Source organism: Euprymna scolopes, chromosome 7 (genome assembly GCF_053919585.1).
Source record: "Euprymna scolopes isolate OS-2025 chromosome 7, ASM5391958v1, whole genome shotgun sequence".
Lineage (NCBI taxonomy): Eukaryota > Metazoa > Mollusca > Cephalopoda > Sepiida > Sepiolidae > Euprymna > Euprymna scolopes.
The window spans coordinates 37,087,114-37,114,066 of NC_136488.1; the positions used below are offsets into that span (position 1 = coordinate 37,087,114).

General features: G+C 33.2%; 1 protein-coding gene across 2 annotated transcripts in view; it reads left to right on the forward strand.

The window, feature by feature from the left end:
* The window catches only part of LOC145279681 (DNA polymerase epsilon subunit 4-like), a 144,436-nt gene that overhangs the window by 65,774 nt on the left and 51,709 nt on the right, over positions 1-26,953 (forward strand). Inside the window, exon 1 of one of the 2 annotated variants that reach the window (XM_080130953.1) lies at positions 17,533-17,989. The exons of the other annotated variant lie outside the window; for it this stretch is intronic. Coding sequence (XP_079987079.1) covers positions 17,780-17,989 — 210 coding nt within the window. The 5' untranslated portion in view covers positions 17,533-17,779. Of the gene's footprint in view, positions 1-17,532; positions 17,990-26,953 lie in introns of those variants that run through there. 2 annotated transcript variants of the gene reach the window in all.

Sequence of the window (26,953 nt, forward strand, 5' to 3'; positions counted from 1 at the left end):
GAGGGACCTGTGGAAATTTCACAGCGGCATCTTTCATATATAATATATTGCTGCTAGGCATTCTGTAAACGTTTGGCGCTAATGGAGACCCTGCAATATTATTATAGCCCTTTTGTTAAAACTATAAAAGTATTTATTTAAGTAATCTGGTTAATGTAGTGTTGGAATATATTTGGTTATTGCGGTTTATCTCAAATATCTTTATAGGATTCTATGAAATTTTTCCCTTGTATGAAAACTCCACGATATCAGTATACCATCTTTAGACAAAACAGATTCTACCCAAGAATGTATTAAATTAGTATATAAATACGCTAATTTAATGTTCATAATATGTTATTACCTTCTATCCTCTTTTTTAATAAATAGGATCTCCTGATCGAATAATTTATAATCTGGAAAGTGTGACACACGTACATACGTACGTACGTTAAAGGTGCTATGATATTAATATATAGATAATAATAACAATAATAATAATAATAATAACTATCAGAACCCGTGGAAATTCCACGGTAGTTGAAAATTTTTTAAAACACATAAATGAAATGAATAAAAAATAAAAGAAAACAAATAACAACGAATTTAAGACAATTTTTTAGTAAATTCTTTTTTAACCTTTTAAAACTAAAATTTTTTAATCTTTAAAAACTTGATTTAAAAAAAAAATGTAGATTTTTTTCAATGAAAATTCAACACACAACACAGGAAATGGTTTTAATGATTTTTAACTGATAAAAGGTGACTACAGAGGGAGGTAATTCGTTTCTCATTAATTAATGTTTGGGATGTTTTTTTGTTTTGTTTTGTTTTGTTTTCTTTTGTGACACTGGACGTACGGGCAAGTAAATTAATATTTAGACTAGAAGAAGAAGAAGAAGAAGAAGAAGAAGAAGAAGAAGAAGAAGAAGAAGAAGAAGAAATCTCCTGCAGACATACGTCTATTCAAACTGTTTAGCAACGAAAATGTTATGTCAAACTAAAGCATGACAAATATATGTTGCTGTTTTCTTTTATTTGTTTTTATTCATTTTTTATTTTTTATATGAATGCTATAATCATATTGAAAATCCGCTTCCCCTTAAATCACCAACATTAAACAATACTTAACCTAGACAGTACTTAGATGGGTGACCATTTGAGAATGTTATGTGTAAACCGATCCTAGTGACCTTGCAAACTGAGTACCAATCTGCAGTTACAATGAACAAAACAGTCGTTCGGTGTGATCTGCCCCAACCAGACACTGGCCCAAAATGAAAGATTGATTTCAGATACAAACGTTCACAGTTTATCATTATTTTTATTTTTTAGTAGAACTGCAAATATGGAAACAAACTATCATATTCATCTTTTAAAAATAGCTGGAATCGATGAGGTTTTTAACTTTCGCCTAACTTCAAAGCAGGACAAGGTTAGCAACACGAACACAGTAACTTAACACAGATTTGATCTGTAAGAAGCGGCGCCAGATTTATATCATTCGATGCCAAATTCTCAGATGCTTACATTTGCATGTACAGTCCAAGGAAAATGTATCCTCTTTTCAACCAAACTTACAGAATGCAGTACATGTATAAATTAGTATTGGGATGATTAATCGGAATCAGTATTGGAATAAAAAAAAAATGTGTGCCTATTTTCTAGCAGCTCATCCTGCCTTGACAGAGTTCAAAATAGACTTAGTAACCTAGTAAGGGTCGCCTTTTTCTTTTCCCTGCAACCTCTTTCCCACAAAAGAGACGTTGCGAGCCTGCCTTTGCTTTATTGATATTTTCATGGTAAATGCTCGTCTGAGCTCCAGTCTATGGTCCTTCCTGTGCTGATTTTCACGAAAAACACTCGTCTAGCTCAAACCACTATCAATAATTTCCCCCACTCTTTATCTGTGCTTAAACCTAAACATAGATTCCATGAACAAAGCTTCTTTCTTAGAACTCCATGCCTGTGGAACTCTGTTCCACTTTCCTGCTTTCCAACTAGCTACAATATGTTTGTCTTCAAGTCCAACGTGAACAAATTCTTGATGAGCCATGCCTTTAAGTAATCCAATTTACCAAATTTCCACTATTAATGATGACTACGACATGTTTCCCATTGACCACTGTACACTTATTGACCCTTATCCTCGAGTGGCCTCCAAGTCTTGATAAGTGGTGACTCCTTTGTAAAAAAAAAAAAATAGAATTACTTGTACGAATGATAAAATGATAAATATTTATTGATTTTACACTACCAGTAAAACTAAAATTTATAAATCACCTCCTCCCCCGAAATTAAGTTTTTATGTTTATAAAAATATATGCATGTATTATATGAGTTTTTATAGTAATCAGAAATTTAAAGAAAATAATATATATATATATATATATATATATATTAGTGATGAGATGATTCCAAAATTTTTCCCGATTCCGATCCAATTACTGATTCTGTTCTAAATTTCTGATTCCAATTCGATTTCTGATTCCGATTCCGATTCCGATTCTTTTAATATTTATAAATATTTAATTAGAGATTTTTTTTTTGTAAATTTTCAAATTATTACATAACCCCCCCCCCCGGGTAATTTCCGGGTATATTTTTCCTCAAATGTTTTCTTTGTAATGTATTGCAAATTGAAAGACAACAAAAGGTTAATTTTGATTTTAAACAAAGACAAATTGTATCAGTTTGTCGTTAGTGTATAACATGCTACTTGAAAGTTTTCATAAACAGTTGAAAATAGTCGAAGATTAGTAGGTAAAGTGAGAAAACGATGTAAGAACAAAATATTAACAACGTTCCCCCCCCCTCACCATTGTTACGAACGAATTTCTAAATAATAATGTTATTATTTAGAAACCCATTTTTAACATGGAGAGGGCGTTGGGTTTAGTTAACTATTATGTGCCTTCCTTCAATATTTAAATTTTATTCTAATTATATAAATTTGGTGGGATATTAAATTAATTTGCTTTGCTGTAAAAAAAGCAAAAGCAAAAACGAGATGCAAATAATAACAACTAGCGGGACATGTGGACATTCCACAGGGGACTCATTCATATGTAATATATTGATGTTGGTATTCATGGCGTAAATAGAGATGTTCTGATATTATTGTAACTCTTGTTAAAACTGCAAAAGTATTTTTCTAAGCTAGCAGGGACGCCCGGCTTAGCCAGGTCGTAAAGTATGCTTAAATATGATATTTTAATTCTTGCAGATTTCGTATATATTATTATAGAGTTAATGTTCTATCGATTTTTATATATTATAACGTTGTGATTTCAAAAATAAAAAAATATATCCATATGACTTGAGTGCATCAGCTTCAGTTCCCTGAGCTATAATCGAAACCAAAACCAAAATTTATGAAGAATTCTTGATAAAATTATTTATTATTTATTATAAGAAATGGGAATTCTTAACAATTAAACAATTGTCACTCAGATGTAATCGTGACACAAAATAAATAACACACACACTATCGTATTAATATATAGTATTGTTAAAAGTCATAAAAACCCCTTTTCTACTACTAACCCTAAGTACGGATGGCAATACGAAAAATAAAGCAATTACATGTGATTTTATGATTTTGCTGATCAGCCTCAGAATTAATGGTAAAAATTACTTAACTGCTTAAAAAGTTATAATATGCCTAAATGGGATCAGTTTACATTATATTTATATGCACAACTGAACCCCTATTCTAAATTCTAAAATAACGTTTCAGTATGCTCACACATAATCGCCTAAAAAAAGTAGAATCTCATATGTTCTGGGTATTTTAAATGTAAATGAAAGTTTTTTTTTTAAGTTAACAAACTTCTCAATGTTTTCTTTTCCAAAGTTTTGATAAATTTGTGAGATTTTTATCTATATTTTAACTTGAGCCAAAACCAAACAAAATATAAAGAAACATGAAATATTTCAAAGGATGTGGTGATCAGACAAAACCAGCACCAGAAAAAGTTCCAAACATGTTAAATCTTTGATATTAAAATGTGAAGTCTCTAATAGACACCATATGGCCATTTATCAAATAGGTGTGAAAAGCTTTTTTAAAATCTGCTATATTGAATAGGGAAGTGAACTCTAGAATATTTACTTTGCTTACAATAAAAACTAATAAAAACAAATTAAATTAGGTTTGGAGAGTCTACATCTGGGAATGGGTTTTCAAATATGCTTGGAATAACAATTGCCATAGCAGCTAAGGATTTCCTTGTGTCCAAAGAGGTGCCATAAAACTTTTATTATTTCAGAAGAAGCCGATGACAGACACTCCAATGTACAGCTGGCGCCAAAGAAGTTTGCCCCTTCACCTAGAACATTTAAAACTTTTTAATAATCATATGCACTTCCTTGGATGAGAGCACATAGACATCTTAGCAAATAGATGCAAAACGATTACAAAGGCAATAGGCAAGTTATCTCTTAATAAATGACTAATAAATAAAATAAATTAAACTCTGTTAATCAATGTTAAATCTGTATATGATATTTATAACCCATTCTGGTGATCTTCTCAGTCTTATGTTCTGAAGAAAAAACTTCTAATAAAAATAAAATAATCTCTGCTTGTTTCATTTTTTAATTTAAAATTTTAAAAAATCTTTTTGGAATGGAAATTAGACTGTAATTTTTCCAATTCTGATACCGATTCTGATACCCCAAACAGTTCCGATTCCCGATTCCGATTAATCGTCCCAACACTAATATATATATATATATATATATATATATATATATATATATATATATATATATATATATATATATATATTAAATTGTGATCCAATGAATTTCAAAAAACCCTCATTGAAATGAAGTGGTTGAGTTTCATATCAAAGATTTTTATTATTCTAAGCAAGACAAAGAATACTTTAGTATATTAATCTCCTTAATCTATAGGGTTTCGATGTCTACCATCTCATCAGAGGAGAGAAAATATTAGCAAATATTTATAAAGGTATATACCCTATTTGCTAAAGTCAGTGAGACATGGAAAGTCAAAGTCAACATAATTAAATTATCTTTAAATTATCTGTAGCAAGAGGATTTGCAGAAAAGGATATTAAAATTGTAGATCCAGATTGCTTGGTAAAATCCATGGTAGGCGTTCTTTACAGTAGTTGGGTAATAAGGTCAAAGTTATATATTGGGTAATCTGCATAGCTGTGTCAATGTAAATTAAACTCCGAATCCGACAAGTGCTTGTATAAATTTGTTTGTGGGTCCAGCGAAAATAATTCAAAGTCTGGTGGAATCCTTATCATTAGAAGTCTATATTTTATTAATGGGGCGAGGTGTTCGTTGTAGGGAGAGTAGGTAGTGGTGAATGGTAAGAAATGGAGTGAAACACATGTTCACATATATCCACATATACATGAACACACATAAATACATACTCATACACACACACACACACACACACACACACACACACACACACACACATATATATATATATATATATATATATATATATATATATATATATATATTATACATATATACACAGCAGAATAGATATCTCTTTAAATAAAATTCAAAGATTCATAAAAAGGTTTGACGGATCGCTTAATTGAGGTATTATTATCACTTTTCAATAAAGGTATTATTATCACTTAATTACTTTGTTTTAGTTTTATTTAACATTGAACTATTACCATAAGGATTATAAAATAAAGATAATACGTTCTATTAATAATCTTGGCCTTGGTTTTACAATTCGTTCATAAATATTACTATATTCTAAACCTTTGTTTCAATACTCCGTTTTAAAGGGAAACTATAAATATGTATAAAATTAAAAATAATAGGACCTCATGGATTGTATATATAATTTGAGTTTACTGAACAAATTCGATTTAATCTGACAAAGGAATTTAAAAGGAAACTAAGATAAATCCTGAAAAAAAACGCATCATTCAATTTGCGTCTTTGACCCATTCCATTATGTTAGTTCTATTATATTTTTATTATTATCTCTATTTCCTTCTCGTTCCACCCTTTCCGTCCCTGACCCAGTCTCTATAACCAGTACACAACCTGACCTCAATAACAATAGATATTTTATAAATCAATGATCGTTCTTTGTGGTTAATAAATGTGAGGTCGTTCTTGCGGTTAATAAACTTGAGACAGCAGGTTTAATTCACAGAGGAAGGTCGAAAGAAACCATGGGAGAAGGTGTGATATTGTTCCTGGCCTTAGTTGGTTCATTTTGAGACAACAATAGCATCTTTAGGTTTTGCCAAGAATTTCACTGATGGTGCAAACATGTGTTTTGGCAAAAAAAGTTGAGTTAATAGTCACAAGTCACAAAATGTTCATAGTTTGAATAATATACATAAATAAGTAAAATATGTGAGTATTTGGCAACGTAGCATTCGGTATGAATGTGCATTGGTTTACCTTGTTCTTGTTAGTGTGTGTATAGATGTGAGTAGTAAGTTGCTTCTGTTCACCTGACTCTTGCTAGTATGTAGGAATGTGTGTGCGAAATGAAGAAGGCTTGTATGTGAGTCATTGAAAATTTCTTTGCAACTTGCTTCACCCATCTAAAGGCATTGGAGTAGGGGGGGAGGGGCTGAGCGATGTTCTAGGTGGTTTCATGTGCAGTCGGTTCATGTCATTTGGCTTTTGACTATTTATTTCCTCATTTATAAAGGAGTTTGTGTCGGCTTACTATTTTCACATAGACTTGTTACTTTTTAGGGTGTGAAACAATTTTATTGACTGAAAGCACTTTGAGCTAACACATTCATGTGAAAATTTATTTGCTTTTGGAAGTGTAGCGGTATTCCAACGAAGTGGAGAAAGAAAGAGCATAGCAATTATAGCCATTTGGTTTTTAGCATTCAGGCCATTTAAAATCTATTAACAATAGATTAAAAGTCTCTAGCAATCTAGCATGTGTACTATCATGGCCCTACAATATACCAAAATTATTTTGAAGCCTTTAAACTACCGATTAGGAATTATTATATTTGGTTTAATGTCCGTTTTACATACTGCTATGCTTTGGATGACACAAAGAAACTGACTTCCAAACTTACCTCCCTCTGGCCTGGTCTTTATTTATATCTCTTTGTTCAAGTCCATTTTTTATTGCTTTCTCTCATGTTTTCTTTACACTTTTCCCTTGAATTAAACCTATTACCTCAATTATTCTACATCTTACTAACCAAAGTACTCTCATCCATTTTTTCAATGTGACCATACCATCAAAGTCTTCTTTTCTGCACACATCTTTTAATGGAATTTTAAGGTCGTTATAAAAATTCGTTTTATTGTATAACAAATATTAAAAAATGGCGGGGGGGGGGAGAACAACGAAAGCAAAATGTTGTAAAACAATAGTAAAATGGAGCAAATAATGAAATACAGAAATGTAATTAAGTTTAGTTTATTTAAAAGTAGTTGCTTTTGTTTTTAAAGCTCAGAAATTTTAAAAGTTAATCATATAAAAAAAATAAGGCTTAAGTAAATCATGCAAAAAATATACAGAGAAATGAAATGTACATTTATCACGTTTCTCTAACAAATAGAAAATAGGCTTACTTGAAAAAATGGGTAAAAATAATAGAAGCTTCAAGTAATAAAATTAGTATTGTTTTTTTTTTTTTTACTTTGTTCAGTCCGGTATGAAGAAAAATTTTCAAATATGTAAAATTCCCAACATGTAAAAGTGGAAAATATTCAGCGGACCTGTACGAGAGTTGTACCTGTCGAAACTTGCTACAATCACAGGCAGGTGCTAATTCTCGTGGCTCAAGATTTGAAATCCATTTTCTCCTTGGCCAGCTCTCAATCACGTGACCGAGTGCATAAAAGGTGAAATCGCAAACCCTCTTAGTCTCTTTCTCCTTGGCTTCCCCTGGCAGCAGACATTCGGCTGGGCCTTGGGCCCCAGGCCTAACGTGAGTGCAACAAGCCAACATGGCTATCGTCAAAACTTGCTTCCACGTGCACTTCACACATGAACTCTTCCCTACTATGAGACACTAACCCTTTGTCCCATCTCAACTATCAGACGCACGCTCCTACATACGTAAACACATTAAACACTTTTCTCTCTCTCTCTTTCAACAGGCCTGACCTATATCTAACTGTTGGATATCTAATTTATGTCCCCACATCAGAAACTCTTTTCACACCTACTATAAATACAAGCGCATGAACACTGACCTCTCCTACTAACCCATTTCTCTCTTGTACACGTTACTAACAAAGATGACAAATAAAGTTGTTTTTGAATATAGAATGAAACTCCATTTCGTTGTCTCTTTTTCTATAGAGTGCCCACCCCATAAAAATGCTCGTTTTTCACCTTTTTTTTTAGTTTTGTCCAACGATTATCATAGATTTCAGATTTAATTATCATATTAGCAGAAAAAAATGTGAAAAAAAAAAAAAAAAATTAATGACTTTTAAGAAGGGAATTCACTTTCTAGTTATAACATTTTAATCACATGACACGTCGGTAAAGAAATGGACAGTAAGTAAGGTAGGAATAAAGTAAAAAGTGAACCCCCTTCTTAAAAGTCATTGCATTTTTTTTTTTCAAAAATGTTTCTGCTATTATGATACTTAAGTCTGTAGTCTATGATAATCGTCGGAAAAAAGTTAAAAAAAAAAAAAAAAAAAAAAAAAAAAAGGGTGTAAAACATGCATTTTTAGGGGGTGGCTACTCTCGTACAGGTTTTCCAAACAACCTTTTTTTCTTTGATTTATTTAAATTGTATTCGCCTTGTTTGGCAGGCTATCATCTGAAAATAAAACACTTTGAGAGGTTTCTCTGTTTCTCCCTTCTTTTGGGCTGGATATGAGTTTTTTTTAAGTTTCTTTTATGCGAAACATTCCTTCTGGACTGTTCCTCAGGAAATTTATCTTCTTTTTCCTTATCTTTCTGAATATGTTTTTTTTTAAAGTTTCCTTTATAAGAAAGAACTTTTTAGGAATATTCCTCAGAAAATTAATATTCTTTTTCCTTTTACTTCTTCTTTTAGAGCGCATTGTTCTTTACAAAAGAAATATGAAGGAAATACATTGACGAGTCAACAGCTAGCTTTCATTAGAGACCTTTGCTCTTTACAAAGATAGACTGTTAGTGTTGACTGTCAACGGAGTACAAAAAAAAACAGGCCCAATTCTTATGGGCTGTTTCTATGAACTGACCGAAATTAAAATATCTGGAACTAGCCCGCAAGTGGCCAACAAGGGTTGGAGTAACGATGACTCATTTGGGTGAAAGGCCGTCCTTTAGTACACCCTAAATAACAGTTGACCACAAACCCCTTCCCTCCCCGGCATAAGTAATGCAAGACATAACTGGAGCGAACATTGACTTCTCCACCCTTGCCCAATGGGAGAAGATATAGTGGACTGGTGGATGTATTATATATATCCCCCATTCGTACAAAATAGGAAAAATTAATTGAATTGAGAAAGGAATGAAGAACACGTTCATTGAATTAAACGAACTAGAATTTATTTCATGAAGAAACAAATGAAAGAAAAGGGTACACCACATGTTTAGTTTGGCGTGCGTCTCTCGCTGTTAACTGGTGAGAGGGAAAGTCTATTGTTGTAGAGAGAGAGAGAGATAGTGAGAAAGTCAATCCTGGCCATGGAGAGAGAAAGTGCGTAAGGTGTACGTACTGTCTGTTGACTCTTGCCCCACACATAGTAGCAGGGGACGTGACACGTGCGTCTGCGCGCGCCCTGAAAAGAAGCGGTTGGTCCGTCGACCGCTTAGGTCGGGAGCCGAATCGAAAAGAAGGAAACAGCTCAGATCTCTTGCTTTTATAGTTGTTTCCAGTGATCATTTGTGCATATGTGGATTTCCTTTAAAGGGAAGTGACATTGCCCATGTGTGTGTGTATGTGTGCGTACATGTGTGTACGTTAGCGTGTGTGTGTGTGTGTGTGTGTGTGTATGCACGTGAATGTGAGTGTATGTACGTGAACGTGAATATATGTATATGTGTGTATGTGCGCGCGTATGTTTGTGTGCGCATATATGTATGACAAGAAAAATGCCTTGAGATGTGAACGCGTGTTTTTGTGTGAGACTAGAAAGGGCTCGCACAAAGAAAATAAAATTTCCAAATTTTCTATGCTGTCCAGATTTTATTTTTTGCCATGATTGTTCAAACAAATCTTGTCTTTAAAACTCACAGTACACATCCGTCATATCATTCTCATGTCATTTCTCTCCATGCAACACATTATGGCGACTGAATTGTGACTTGATTCCTACCATCATGATCCAAAATCTGCACACAAGCGAAAAAGTTTATTTTTCGAGCAACTAAATCCTAATTGAATGGATATAAGGATATAAACGCGTCTCTATTCTACAAAAGAACCAATAAATTAATGTCATTAGAATTAATGATGTCGTTTCGTCATCGTTACTTTTATATAAAGATAATTTTGCTTGGCTGATTTAAACGTGCTAAAAATGAGTACTGATTTCATACAAAGGGAAGTAAGTCTGATAACAATCTTCATTAGATAACGAATTCCAATTTTTTAATTAAAATTTTATTAATTAGTTTTTCTTTTATTTCAACTATCTTCTTTTAAGTTAGTGTAAGTAATTTTATGTATTATCTTTTGTGTCTAATTTAATTTATTTTACTTGTATAGTATGTGAAGACGCGCATAAGCGTGTGTGTTTGTGTGTGTGTGTGTGTGTGTGTGTGTGTGTGTGTGTGTGTGTGCGATGTGTTTATCTGAAAAGTCGAAGGGAAGTAACTGTGGTTTAAAGAATGAATTTTAAAAAATTAGGTTACTTTAAAAGAGAAAAAGAGATTAACAATCAAGCTGTTTCCGAAACATCATTCGCTTAAAATGGTCAAATTTATAGCCAAGTTTTCAGTACGTAGCATTTTGATAATTTGCTTGTTCTTTGGAATTTCATTCATTATCTATTAGGCCCTTTTCATCTCCTTGCAACCTCTTTCTCAAAGAAAAGACGTTGCTAGTCTATCTCTGTTCTTTCATTAATTCCATGGCAAGTGCTCGACTGAACTTCAATCTATGCTTCTCCCTGCAAAACATTCACAACAAACACTCGTCTAGCTACAACCAGTTGACAATTTCTCCCACTCTCTGTCTATGTTTAAATCTAAATACAAATTGCATGAACAAAGTTTCTTTCCTAAAACTACCCACCTGAGAATTTCTGTACTGTGGGCCAACTGACTACAGCATGATCGCCTTCAAGTCTAATGCCCAATGTAAACAATTTCTTGTTGAGTCGTCCTCTTAAATAATTAATGACCTCCTCCTTATTTTCGAGTGACGTTTGTTTCTCTAAAGTTAGACATGCCAGGCATGACCTCCTTCATATTTTGAAGTGACGTTTGTTTCTTTAAAGAGTGACGTTTGTTTCTCTAAAGACATGACCTCCTCTTTATACAATCATTGTTATAATATGCGAGTGACCTCCTTGGATATAGCTTCGTTGTTGAATACCATTAGAATAATATACAATCATTGTTATAATATGCAAGTGACCTCTCTTGGGTGTAGCTTGCTCATTATTAGATAGGTGACTACTTGAGAATACAAAATTGTGTATGTAGATAACTAAAGTTAAGCAACAATGAGCTTGGTCATTATCAGATGAGTAACTCTTTAAGAATACAGAATGTTTTATGTAGATCACCAATATTAAGCAACAATAAGCTTGGTCATTATCAGATGGGTGACTACTTGGGAATACAAAATGCTTAATGTAGATCACCAAAGTTAAGCAACAATGAGCTTGGTCATTATTAGATGAGTTAACACTTCATGATACAGAATGTTTTATGTAGATCACCAAAGATAAGCAAAAGATGAGCTTGGTGATTATTAGATGGGTGACTACTCGGGAACACCAAATGCTTTATGTAGATCACCAAAGTTAAGCAACATGAGGCCTGGTCATTAACAGATGGGTAAAAACTTTGGAACACTGAATGCTGTATGTAAATCACCAAAGTTAAGCAACATGAAGTTCGGTCATAATACAGAATGCTTTTTGTAGATCACTAAAGTTAAGCAACAATTAGCTTGGTCATTATCAGATAGGTGACTACTCGGGAACACCAAATGCTTCATGTAGATCACCAAAGTAAAGCAACATGGAGCCTAGCCATTATCAGATGGGTAATTACTTGGGAACACAAAATGCTTTATATAGATCACCAAAGTTAAGCAACATTGAGCATGGTCATTATCAGATGGGTAACTTCTTGGGAACACCAAATGCTATATATAGATCTCTAAAGTTAAACAACATTGTCCCGGTCATTCTCAGATGGGTGACTACGTCGGAATACAAAATGCTTTATGTAAATCACCAAAGTTAAGCAACATTGTTTGGTCATTATCAAGTGGGTGACTACTTGGTAATTCCAAATGATTTATGGAGATTACCAAATGTAGGCAACAATGAGCTTGGTCATTTTCCGATTGGTGACTACTTGGGAATATTTCATGTATATTTTTAACAGTGGGCTGAGGGATATGAAGACAGTCCTGGAAATCGCAGAAACCGTTTACGAGTAAACATGACTATTGATTGGTGTGTTTGTAATGTAAAAATGATGAAATGCGGCCTATTTGATTAGTTTGTTTGCAACGAAATAAACATCCCAAACAATGTGTCAAAGTTATTATTTTAGAAAAGAGGTGGGGCAATAATGTAGTTTAAACCATGAGAAATGATTGTCGAAATTAATAACATATTCAAGAATAATGAAAAATTATGAAATGTGAGTTACATGATTGGTGTATTTTTAATGAAATAAACAGCCCAGATAATGTCTCAAAGTTATTATTTTAGTAACAGTTAAGCAACATTGTTTTGGTCATTCTCAATTAGGCGACTATTTGGGAATACAAAATGCTTTATGTAGCTTACCAAAGTTAAGCAACAATGAGCTTGGTCATTATCAGATGAGTAACTCTTTAAGAATACAGAATGTTTTATGTAGATCACCAATATTAAGCAACAATAAGCTTGGTCATTATCAGATGGGTGACTACTTGGGAATACAAAATGCTTAATGTAGATCACCAAAGTTAAGCAACAATGAACTGGGTCATTATCAGGTAGGTGACTAATTAGGAATACATAATTCTTTTTTGTAGATAAGAAAAGTTAAATAACAATGAGCTTGGTGATTATTAGACGTGTAACTACTTGGGATTACTAAATGCTTATTTAGATCACCAAAGTTAAGCAACAATTAGCTTGGTTATTATAGGATGGGTAACTATTTGGGAATACAAAATGCTTTGTATCGATCACTAAAGTTAAGCAACTTTGTTGTGGTCATTCTAAAATGAGAGGCTACTTGGGAATACAAATTTCTCTATGTAGCTTACCAAAGTTAAGCAACAATGAGCCTGGCCATTATCAGATGAGTGACTACTTTGGAATACAAAATGCTCTAAAGTTAAGCAACAATGAGGTTGGTCATTTAAGATGGGTGACTACTTGGAATTACAAGATGCTTTATGTAGATCACTAAATGAGCTTTGTCATTATCAGAGGGGTGACTACTAGAGAATTCAAAATTCTTTAAGTAGATAACAAAAGTTAAGAAACAAGAAGCTTAGTCAATATTTGATGGGTGACAATTGGGTATACAAACTTCTTTATGTAGATCATCAATGTTAAGCAACAATGAGCTTGCTCATTATTAGATGGGTGACTACTTGGGAATACAAAATGGTGTATGTAGATAACCAAAGTTAAGCAACAATGAGCTTGGTCATTATCAAATGGGTAACTACTTGAGAATACAGAATGTTTTTTGTAGATCACCAATATTAAGCAACAATAAGCTTGGTCATTATCAGATGGGTGACTACTTGGAAATACAATATGCTTAATGTAGATCACTAAAGTTAAGCAACATTGAGCCTGGTCATTATGAGATGGGTAACTACTAGGAAATGCAAAATGCTTTATGCAGATAATGAAAGTTAAGCAACAATTAACTGAGTCATTATCAGATGGGTGACTAATTAGGAATACATTATGCTTTACGCTCTGATCCCCATCTGGCATCAATTGAAATGGATGGCTCTCGTCTAGGAGAAGCTCCATGTTTTGACAAGCTTCTGGGTTTGTCCTTTACTCCTGATCTGAAATGGAACACATGTTGCCAAGGTCGCTGGAAAGATGGTGGGATCCTTCTACCGCTCCAGAAGATATCTCACTACTGACGCAATTCTCTATCTATATAAAAGTCAAGTACATCCAAGGATGGAATACTGCTGCCATATCTGGGCAGGAGCTGATAAAAACAGCCTATCCTGCCTTGACAGAGTACAAAATAGACTTTGTAGCTTAGTGGGGGATGCCCTTTTCTCTACCCTGCAACTTCTCTCCCACAGAAGAGACGTTGCAAGCCTATACTTGTTTTATCGTTATTTCCATGGCAGGTCTCGTCTGAACTTCAATCTCTGGTCCCCCCTCACCAATCCTTCACGAAAAACACCCATCTAGCTGAATCCACTGTGAAAAATTTCCCCCACTCTTTATCTATGCCTAAATCAAAACGTAGATTCCATGAACAAAGCTTCTTTCTTAGAACTGCACGCCTGTGGAACTCTGTTCCGTTTGCCTGCTACCCACCGGAATACAACTTGGATGTCTTCAAGTCCAACGTTAACAAATTTCTAATGACCCGCCCTCTTAAGTAAACACTTCATTAAATCTCCACACTAACGTACTGTACTTTCAATAACCCTTATCCCTGAGTGGCTTCTGGGCCTTGATAAGTGGTGACCACCGTGGAAAAAAAAAAAAAAAAGTAGATAATGAAAGTTAAGCAACAATGGGCTTTGTGATTATTAGATGGGAACTACTTGGGATTATAAAATGCTCTTATAGATCACCAAAGTTAAGTAACAATTAGCTTGGTAATTCTAGGATGGGTAACTATTTGGGGATAAAAAATGCTTTATATAGATCACCAAAGTTAAGACACATTGTCTTGGTCATTCTCAAATGGGAATACGAAATGCTTTATGTAGCTTAGCAAAGTTAATGAGCCTGACCATTATCAGATAGGTGACTACTTTGGAATACAAATTGCTTTATGTAGATCACTAAAGTTAAGCAACAATATGTTAGGTCATTATTAGATGTGTGACTACTTGAGAATACAAAATGCTTTATATAGATCACCAAAGTTAAGCAACAATGAACTTGGTCATTATCAGATGGGTAACTACTTGGGAATATTTCATGTATATTTTTAACAGTGGGCTGAGGGATATGAAGACAGTCCTGGAAATCGCAGAAACCGTTTACGAGTAAACATGACTATTGATTGGTGTGTTTCTAATGTAAAAATGATGAAATGCGGCCTATTTGATTAGTGTGTTTGCAACGAAATAAACATTCCAAACTATGTGTCAAAGTTATTATTTTAGAAAAGAGGGGGGGGGGCAATAATGTGGGTTAAATCATGAAAAATGATTGTCGAAATTAGTAACATATTCAAGAATAATGAAAAATTATGAAATGTGAGTTATATGATTGATGTGTTTTTAATGAAATAAACAGCCCAGATAATGTCTCAAAGTTATTATTTTAGTAATAGGAGGCGATAATATGGGTTAAATCATAACAATTATGGTAGAAATTAGTAACATATCCAAGAATTATGCAAAATATTGAAACGTGAGTTATTTTATTAGTGGGTGTGTAATGAAATAAACAGCCCAGACAATGTATGAAAGTTTTTATTTTAGTAAGAGCGGGGTGATAATGTGGGTTAAATCATGAAAATGATTGTCAAAATTAATAATATATCTAAGAATTATAGGATTCAACGAGATAGATACAAATATATACTAGCAGAATACCCGGATTAACCCAGGATTGAATGAGATAGATGCAAATATATACTAACAGAATACCTGGCATTGTTTGGGATTGAATGAGATTGATTGAAATATATACTAGCAGAATTCCTTGTGTTGCCCAGGATTTAAGATTGGTGGGGACATATACTTGCAGAATACCCAGCGTTGCCCTGGATTGAATAATGTAGGTTAGAATATATACTAGCAAAATATCCGGCATCGCTTGGGATTGAATGAGATACGTGGAAATATATATTAGCAGAATACCCTACATCGGTCTGGATTGAATGAGATAGGTGGAAATATATAGAAGCAGAATACCAGGCGTCGCCTGAGATTTTATGAGGCAGGTTCAAATAAATACCTGGCATTGCCTGGGATTAAATAAGATACGTACAAATACAGAATAGACCAATACTTGGCATCACTCAGGATTGTATAAGATGGCTGCACATATACACTAGCAGAATACCTGGCATTGCTCAATATTGAATGAGATCGGTGAGAAAATATACTAGCAATATCACCGGCGTCGTCTGGGATTGAAGGATATTGATGGAAATATCTATTAGCAGAATTCCTGGTATTGCCCGTATTGAATGAGATAGAAGCAAATTTATACTAGCAGAATAATCAGCATCACTCTGGATTAAATGAGGGTGGTAAAAGATAAAGTTTGTACCAGAAATTCTTTCTTAGAAATGCACGCTAGTGGAACTCTGTTCCGGTTGTTTGTTTCCCAACTGACTACAACCTGGAGATCTTCAAGTCCAATGTGAACAAATTCCTGATGAACCACCTCCTTAAGTAAGACACTTTATCAAATCTCCAACACTAACGTACTGTACGCACAATAATCCTTATCTCCGAGTGGCTTCCAGACCTTGATAAGTGGTGACTACCTTGTAAAAAAAAAAAGAAAAAAAAAAGACATTAAAAATTCCTCACTCTTAAGAATAACATATATTCAAAATCAAATTCAATTTTCTCATTATTTATGCGGTCCCGAGCAACGCCGGGTAGCCCCACTATAAATTGAAGATAGTACATTTTATTCTAGAATTTATATTACATTCCTATTTCAAAGTAAAATCAATTTTGATATTGCTCCAAAACAACTTATTATTTCTTAAACTATGTTTTAGTTTAAAAAATATTATAATAATAATAACAACAACAACAACAACAACAGCAAATGTAAATAATAATAAAACAAAAAAATAATGGCCTTTTGGGTAAGAATAAAGTGCAGTATCTGTTTTTATCCTACACTTAGTCTATTTTGTCCTGAATCACTGAAGACGAAATCCTTCTAGATTGGGGCATTTTTTTTTTTTTTTTTTTTTTTTTTGTTCAAAGTCAGAATGCCCCTTTTTGGGGAGTTGGATTTTCTTCACATTAAAAATCGCTCTTAGTTGTGTTTACACTTTGCCTTTGTGGGGGAGGCATATATATATAACAACAACAGCAATAACAACAACAACAACAAATAATAATAATAATAATAATAATAATAACAACAACAACAACAACAACAACAACCAACCAACCAACCAACCAACCAACCAACCAACCAACCAACCAACCAAAAAAAAAAAAAAAAAAAAAATGCTATAAACAATAAAGACGGCCTCAGAAAGAACGATAACTTTAATTTGTAATTTTGGAGTTAAGGACCTTTAACTCGTAAACGATACAAATTACAAGCAACAACAGTAATATATTAAAATAAAAAGAACAATTCAAAATGATTAACATTTGTTTTTAAAATTACTAAAAACAAAATTTTTAAAAATTTGGAACTTACTATTTTCTTAATTGTATCCATTTAAATCTTTCATGTTTTATTATTTTATTATTTTCCACGTGAATTCCGGTCCGGGTTTTAGATTGTCTCAAATAAAATGGCGGGAGAAAGTAGCGAAGAGTTAAAAATGAACGATGTTGTCGAAAAAGAGTCGGAAAAAGATGATAATGAATCGACTGAACAAAATGGATCGACAACAGATAAATTAGTGAAATTACCGATTAGCAGAATCCGTAAAATTATAAAAACAGATCCGGATGTTTCGTTGACAAGTCAAGAAGCCATGATTGTTATCACGAAGGCGACGGTAAATATAAACAATTATTCCTCCCTGTATATTATTTTCTTACATGTTGTCTTTTAATTATTATTAATTACACGTGATCCAAATTTGTTTTAATTGCATTAATTATATATATTTGTCTCATTACTCGTATTTACATACTTACACAAATGCTGAGTTTGACAGAGATTCAAAAAATTAAATAAATGTTGCCAAAGGCAAGATAAGTTACTCTTCTACCTAACTGGATAGGTGTGTAATGTTTTTACTTACTGTAAAATGTTTATTCGGCGATAAAAGCGACTAATGTCAACCCGTCGTACACTAGCACAAGAAAAAAATACATAACAAATACATTGCGGCCAGGTTTCCTGTGCTCGTGTGTATCATCAGTTGACATTAGTTGTTTTTCGAAACAAATAAACATCTTGGTGCTAGTGCAGAGAGTGATCCGATTTTTAAAATAGCGAGGATCATCCGTGCTATTTTAAAAATCGTATTTCCAAGTTTAATTAAAGTTTTATGTTTTTGTTTTTTTTTAATTCAATTGTAAGGTTGAAGTATAGAATAGGTACAAAACACCCACCCCTCTCCATGTTAAGAATGGCTTTTTAAATAATAACGTTATTATTTACGTACTCTCTGCCCTGCAGCCCCTGCACTAGTACCAACATTTTATATAAAGTAAAAACACTAGGTAGAAACCTATCCAGCTAATTAGAAAAGTTACTTATTTTGCATTTGGTAACATTTATTTGTTATATATTTGATTTTTTTTTTTTTTCGAATCTGTGTGTGTGTGTGTGTTAACTTATTTTAAAACGGTTTTCGACTTGAAAAAGAAGTGTCAAGCCTGTTTTAGTAGAAAACGTCGATTTCATTAAAACTATATCAAGCCTCCTTATTTTGCTCAAGAATAAAAAATTAAACAAAATGCTGATATTCAATAGATTTCACCAATCGTGTGAAAATATATTGTTTGACTAGTGTTTTGTTTAATTTTCGATATTTGAGCAAATATGGAGGTTAGAGATGCCTATAATGAAACCGCCATTTTTTTTTTTTTTTTTTTTTTTCTAACTCCACCGACTTGGCACTACTTTCGTTTTTAATTCAGAATATGCTTTAAAATGAGTTAAAATGCAGAAACCCTAATCCAGATATGTAGATGAGTAATTTATCTTGCCTTTGGTAACATTAATCTGTTGTATATATATTTTTTTCACTCTTGTCTTTTTGCTATTGTAAAAAAAAAAAAAAAAAAAAAAAAAAAAAATGACCACCCTTTCCCAGTGTTTGTCATTTTGTTTCGTAAACAAAGATTAATTTTCATTTTTCCTTAAATTATTTTTAGGTTACAATTCATATCTTGGTTGCTGTAATGTGAGGAAATTCCACACATAGGTTTTGCCCCTGGCAGAATGAAAGAAAACCAATCGGACATGCTCACCTTTTGAACTTTTAAAGGGGTAATAGTTCATCTTTAATAAGAGCTGGATACAAAACTCCACCGACGAAGAACAATGCACAGGTTGAAGAGTTGAGTGATATCTTCCAAGATGGTTACTACAAGTCGAGTAGCCTCGAGGAGTCTATTGTAGATGACTGTCCAAATGACAGGTCAAACTGTAGACCTTAATTTTGTCTCTGGCAGACATTATATTGTAATGATGAAAGTCAATAGAGCACAACAGCGTGCAATAATATAATAATTCGCCCAACATTAGGGCATTGGTGTTTGCAAATGAGAATGACATTTCGCCCCACATTATGGTATCAATACGTCTCCGAGACAAAGTAATTTTGAGGCTACAAGCCTCGAGTAAGAATTCGTTACATCCTTTTCAACCCGTGTCTGTCTCGAATCTGATGATCTGAAAGTATAAATGTGGCACCAAGCACATCCTCGGCGATTAGTAAATAACAAGCAATCTGAATGGTTCAAACAAAATTGTGGCCAGACTAACCGACCAATAAGGAGCTTGCTTATTTCTGCAGAACTTCTCACAGTAATGTTTCGGCCGATATAATTGCTTCTGTGGTACCAGTTTACAAGAATTCTGGCGAAAGAACTGATCCATTAAATTATCGCTCCATTAGCCTCCTCCCTCTTTTCATCATGAGCGAAATGTTGCATCCTTCTGCCTGTTCTACAAGTATTTTAATGGTGAATGCTCTGACAAACTACAAGCCCTTGTATCCCCTCGACATATAAATACCCCCGACAAGCAGCAAAGTCCCACCCCTACACAGTAGAGATCCCTACATGTAAGAAAGCCTTCTACTCCAATAGTTTCTTCCCCAGAACTGCTAAACTCTGGAATTCTCTTCTGGGTTTCTACTTCCCCAACTGTACTGACATGCAGAAGTTCAAGTGTAATGTGAACAAACATCTTACTGCTCAACTCCCTACATAGTATCCCTGCAACTTATGTCCCCGATAGTAGCCCCCTACATCAAAGTGGCACTGTGCCTTGTTTAAGGTGAAAATGTAATAAAATTTTAAAAAAAAAAAAAAAACCTCTAAAGCCACCATTCGTCATACATGGAGTATTATTGACACATCTGGGCTGGTGCATCTACCGCTAGTTTCTCCCTCTTGGATAAGGAAGAGAATCCAATCTAATAGATCCTGCACTGTTGGCTAAGCTCCAAAACCTCTGTCCTATCACCGCAATGTTTTATCCCTGTGCTTGTTTTACAAGTATTTTAATGGAATGTGCTCTGATGAACTTGTTGCACTTGGGCGCCTCTGACGTACATACCCCAGACAAACTCACTTAGCAACAAAATCACACTCCTTGACACCCCATACACAGTAGAGGTCCCTAAATGCTAGAAAGCCTTCTACTCTAATATTTTCTTTTCTGAAACAGCTAGACTTTGGAATTCTCTTCCCGTTACCTGCTTCTTTGACTGTACTGAAATGCAGAAGTTTAAATGTAACGTAAACCAACATCTTGCTCATCTTCCCTAAACATGGTACAAAATAGTAACCCCTTATATCTAAGTGGCAATATGCCTTGTTTGAGGTGAACATAAGTAAAAAAAAAATAAAAAAAAAAAAAAGAAAAAAAAAAAGTACCCTGAGTTTGGCATGAAAAAAATTCCGAAATATGCACCTGAAAACTGATGAAAATAAACCTGCCAAAACTTTATCTTATGATGTTAGAAGAACTGAATCCATTGATGATCTGAAGGCATCACTGACAGACCACAAGTGCCCCGTAACTTTGCATTTTCTCTGATTTTCCTCAAACCCTTTCGTGAGCATGGAGTCCCTATTTACTTATCCCCTCATGAGAGTAAAGCCCATTTAACATGTAGGAAAAATCCAATTCGCTCAAAAGAGAGCACTCTGGATTTGAACAAAAATTTAAATTTCCTCAGTCTAGAAGGGTTTCTCATTCATTAACCAAAAAACAGAATAGATGAAGTATTAAAACAAATACTACACATTGATCTTAGTCCAAAATAACCTTTAGTTACCATTACTCCCAGGTTTACTCTCATGTGAAGTAGTTAGTATCTGTGAGGATCTCATCTATCGGTTAAATAGAATCGATTGTTTGTGAACTTTGTAGATTACTTTGTTTTGTAAGCATATATTTTGTAAACAAATTCATCCTATGTAAGTATCATTCTCATTATATTCGGTTTAACATTTGTTTTACATGCTGGCATGCATTGGATGGCTTTAAGAAATTGTCTTCCAAATGTTATATTGCCGGGGTTCTATATAGCAATACACATGAAAAAATTGAAATAGCTTGAAATATTTCAATATTGGTATGCATAGAAAGAGCTTGATGAGCTAAGAAAGAATCGTTTTAAATTTTTAAAATCTGATTAAAATTAAGGAAGTTATGGCTATTTTTGTGCCTCACACGTTTGGATATTTTTCCCTCTTTAAGACCATATGCGTTTCGTCACATTTTTTACACTACTTTTTCAGTAAAAATGTCATATCTTTGTTAAAACACCAGACTAAGAAATGAAATTTACCATATAAGTGTATTTTTGTACAAGGAATCAGAATATGCAACTGAAAATCTCCCAAAGTTTATGGTTTCCAAATAATCTGCAGTAAATGTGCATAAATATGCAACAATTCCTTAAAAATGCCATGTATCCATAAACAGAAAAGAAGTTGGAGAACTCAAAGTTGAATTGTAATGTGCTTTATGTACAAAAAACTTAAATCTAAACATAAGACCATTTAAAAATGAATATATTGCAATATTTCTTTGGTATTATTGTAGATTAACACCTTCTGTTTAACCCCACTCAACTCCTTCTGACCACCCCTCCAAAATGTGATTCTACCTTTTTAGGAAATTATGTATAAAATGCCATGAAAAACTTTAATGAAAGATAAACAAATTATTTTAGAATTGAATGTAAAATAATTTCCTAATATAGGTCATTCTAGCATTTTAGGGCAGTTAACTGTTTTTTTTTTCTATGGGAAAATATGCATGCTTTTTTTTTTTATGATTATGTGTAGTTTTAAGAGGGTTTCTATGCAATGAGAATATGGGGAGGGTTGCCATTCGGACTTTGAATTAATTGTAGGGGCTAAGGAAAATTATGTGTGAACATACTGAAAACTTGACAGAGACAAAGCTAACAAAAACAATATTAGAAGGGGGAGCGGTTAGTTTCACAAAAATTTAATGTAAAATAATTCACCATTTCCTGGCCATTCTAGCATTTTAGGACAGTTAACCAATTTATTTTTATGTGTATTTTTCTTTAAGGAAGGATCTATTTTTTGTTTGTTTGTTTTAGATGCTTGTATGTGGCTTACAGAGGTATTTTATTGGGGGGGGCTTGCCACTCGAACTTAGTGTTATTGTTAGGGTTAAAGAGTGTTTTAGGAATACGAACCGTTACTTCATTTTTGTTTTGTTGTCCTAACTGCAAAATGCCGTTTCCATTTCAAATAAATATTTTACAGAAAGATATATATATATATGTGTGTGTGTGTGTATTCGACAGGTAAATAAGTCAGCAAATGTTATATTTAGTTTTAATTTAATAAGAAACTGCGTTGCGAAATTTCAAAGAAAATTCCATAAATTTGTTGATTTCTATTTTCGAGGTTGAAGGTGTTAATTCCATAGGCCGTTTATACTACACTGGAGCAGGTTGTAAAAATATCTTTCGCTTAATAAGTAGAAAAAAAAATAACGAAATAAAAAGCTTCCTAATTGTAGTTTGATGTGTTTTCTTTTAAAATTTCAAGAATATTGATATAGATTTTGAGGGTTTGTATTACTATACACATAGATTCGAAAAAGTTGTCAAAAAACAAATATATAACATCAAAAGCAAGTTACTTTTCTACCTAACTGGATAATTTTTTTAGTGTTTTTATTTAATGTAACATGTTTATTCAGCTTGAAAACAGTGTTTACCGATGTTTTGGAAAATTTAAAATGGCGCCCGACTCTTGAAACGGTAAGTTTGTGGAAAAGAGTTAAAAATAAAAAAGTAGACAAAATACTGCTAGAAACTCGCTCAATATATGTTACCGTGACATAGGCTGACATATATTCGGTGAGTTTTTAACAGTATTTTGTATAGTTTTTTTTATTTTTAACTCCTTTTCTCAAACTTACCGTGTCAAAGAGAGTCGGGCCGGCCGCCATTTTTAATTTTCCAATACATCGGTAAACACTGTACGTTTTTCGAGCTGAATAAACATGTTACATTAAATAAAAACACTAGAAAATTATCCAGTTAGGTAGAAAAGTAACTTATCTTGCCTTTGATAACATTTTTTTGTTATATATTTGTTTTTTGACAACTTTTTCGAATCTATGTATAAACGAGATTTTGATACTTATTTTGATTTTGAAAAAAAACATTTGTGGCTGTTCGCAGTAAAACATTGTTTTAATTCGCTGTTCAAAACTAATTTAAAGAATAAAAGTGCATGCAAGCTATATATCTACAAAAGTTTATTTTGTTTTTTTAACCATGTGTTTAAATTTGACGAGAAATGTGAGAAATTGCAACAGATTCATAATGCCGAATTGGTTGGGATTGTTGTTATTATACATTCTGAAAACCGAATAGTTCTAAACTAATGTTATTCTGATAACAAAATAGCTCTAATTAAAACATATAAGAACATTTATATTCATATTTTCATGTTTTTCTTAATTCGTTCTTGAATAAAAATTAAAGAACGTGTGTTGTTTACACTGTGCTATTGCTGATTCTACAGGCTGGAGCTGCTGCTGCTGCTGCTTCTAGTAATACTAACTTCATTTGACCAAATTCGAGAAATAGAAACAATTTTTTTTCGGGTAGGTCCTTTTAAATTATCAATTACCGCGGTCCTACTCAACATAAAACAATACTTTTAATTGATAAAGATAGTAAAAAGATTGATTTACTTACTACTGGGTGTCCGAAGAATTTTTTTTTCAAAATGTTCGATACTAGTCATATTAAAGTCTTATTTTTAACACAACAAAAAAAGAAATGATCAAAAATATTTCGGACACTTGACAGTATTAAGATTAACACCTCTACTGATTGGTTCCCAAATTTCATGACGAAATTCTTCATACAATCATGGTACGGACCTTTAGAAAACAGGGGGGGTCATTACAAAACCTTACCGAAAACGCCATTTTATGACGTTCACATTTTTATCACTTTATTTGCTTAAAACTCTTAAAATATATAATGTACATTCATATTTATTAATTCATTTGAAAGTATATTCATTTCTGAACAAAACAGTAGTAATTTGAAGACTTGAAGTGCTTTGGTTTAAAAAATATGGCTATTTTAGTAGAACTACCTTGAAATCTGTGATTATCCAAAGCGTTTTTTCGTCCGTGTGTATTACTATTCTATATAACTTGGAGGTGTGTAACATGAGTGAATGTATAAACCAACTGTGACAAAACTGTGTATATGTTATGTAATTGGCTGTATAATGTTCGTTGTGTACATTTTTAACACGTATAATAAATAGATATTGATACCTTCAACAACAGTTCAACAAACGGGGCATATAACAATGTATCAACAACATTTCCTTAACAATGAAAGAAACGGAACATATGGGGGAATTTTATCTTGCCAAACAGGATAGCATTTACCTTCTTCATCTGGATCTTGGTTGACGAACTGACCAAACTGAACTGAACATTCATCCAAAGAAATGACCAGAAGGTTCCGGTTACATTTTCGGACAGCTTTTATTTCAAACGCTTTCCTGTTGGAAGATTGCATGCATAATCCTTATCCTACAGTCTTGCTATTTCCCTGCGCCTGATAGCTTCCACAACTGAACGATTCCCAACCAGCTGAGAACTGGTCTGTCCCATCTCTCTGGAACTCTCTTCTTTGTTTGTACATATTCAAACTAATCCTTGCTGTGATGTAATTCAACTCCTATGTTTTAACATGTGACTTTTGAATCACATTTTTCTATCTGCTATTTTAAACCTATTTTGTTTATTCACCACATTCTTTCCTTGATTGTTTCTAAGTTAACCTAAATATTTTACTAAACATTCTTTCTTTCAAAACATTCTCTATGCATACCTTTTTCTACATAACACTTAACAAAATAATAGTGTTCATTATCTAACATTTTAATTTTTTCATAAGAATAGTCGATTTTCTAAATCGACTATCAGCAAGACAATCCAATGTCACCCCAGCATAATCTAACACAAACTAACCTATCTCTGGTCAGGTTTTTATCCTTTTATTCTCTCAAGTTGATTGTCATCATTTCGTCCCATGTTTTTCTTGGCTTTTCCCTGTGAACTGAACCTGTTAACTCACATCTACTAAATCAAGAGCTCTCATTGTTTCGATGTGGCTATGCTGTCAAAGTCTCCTCTTTTATACACATTGTTTTATATTGTCCAGATTTAATCTTTCTCTATGAATTAAGTCATCTTGATGAGTTGCATAACACGTCCATCCTATCGTTCTCATATAATTTCTCTCCATGGAATGCACGTCTTTCACTTTCGCTTGCCAAATTTCACTTCCGTACATTATCACATTAATTACACATACTTGATAGACTCTTCTCTTCGTTGGCAGGGGTAACGCTTTACTGGTTAGTAATGGCAGAAGTTACGTGAATTCCTATCTCTTGCAATTACACCCGCACTTACTCCTCCTCGTGTCCCAGTGGTATCAATGAGCTAACAAAATTCTCAATAGCTTCGCTGTCCGAATATACTTTCTCCACATCTGAGTTCTCACCCATGTCAACTGTCTTACCAGTAATTCCGCTATACTTACTCACCAAATAGTTGTGACAGGTCAAGGAGGATAGAAAGATAAAATAGAGAAAGAACTAACAAAACCTCCACTGGAGCACTGGAACTTTGAGAAGGCTTGTTGCCACACAAATACCGGTGAGGACCAATTGTTGTTGCCAATAAGTGATATGCAAATTTATTTGTTATTGAAATTGGTGGAGAGTCACCCAAACTCCAGGAAAAACTACTGGCAAGTAATCTCTTCTTATGACCTGTGTGAGAACTCCTAATGAGTACAAATAACCTGAAATCTTTAATTTCTTGTCAGTAAGTCAGAGTAATCTCCCCTTTGTTTCTTCATAGTGCTTATCCTTGTTTTTTGTTTTCACACTGACAAACAGTTTGAATTCATGAACAATAAAAATTGTTTGCATTAATGGAATTGTTTTCGTTGTCAGTGTGGCCATGTTGTCATAAATGACAGCATGCTTTCTCCATTGCTTTCCAACTGTTAAGATTAATGCCACTTGGAAATCTACTTCTTTACAAACAATACTAAAAAAACACTAATTATTTTTCTAAAAAGTAAAAATAAAAAAAATCTGTATGATGTACGTATCCATGATAGAATGAAAATGTCATTCCAAAAATTACATAAATTGTGTGTGTGTGTGTGTGTGTGTGTGTGTGTGTGTGTATAATTGTTGTATAGATTGGTTTCCTACATGTAAATCCAATA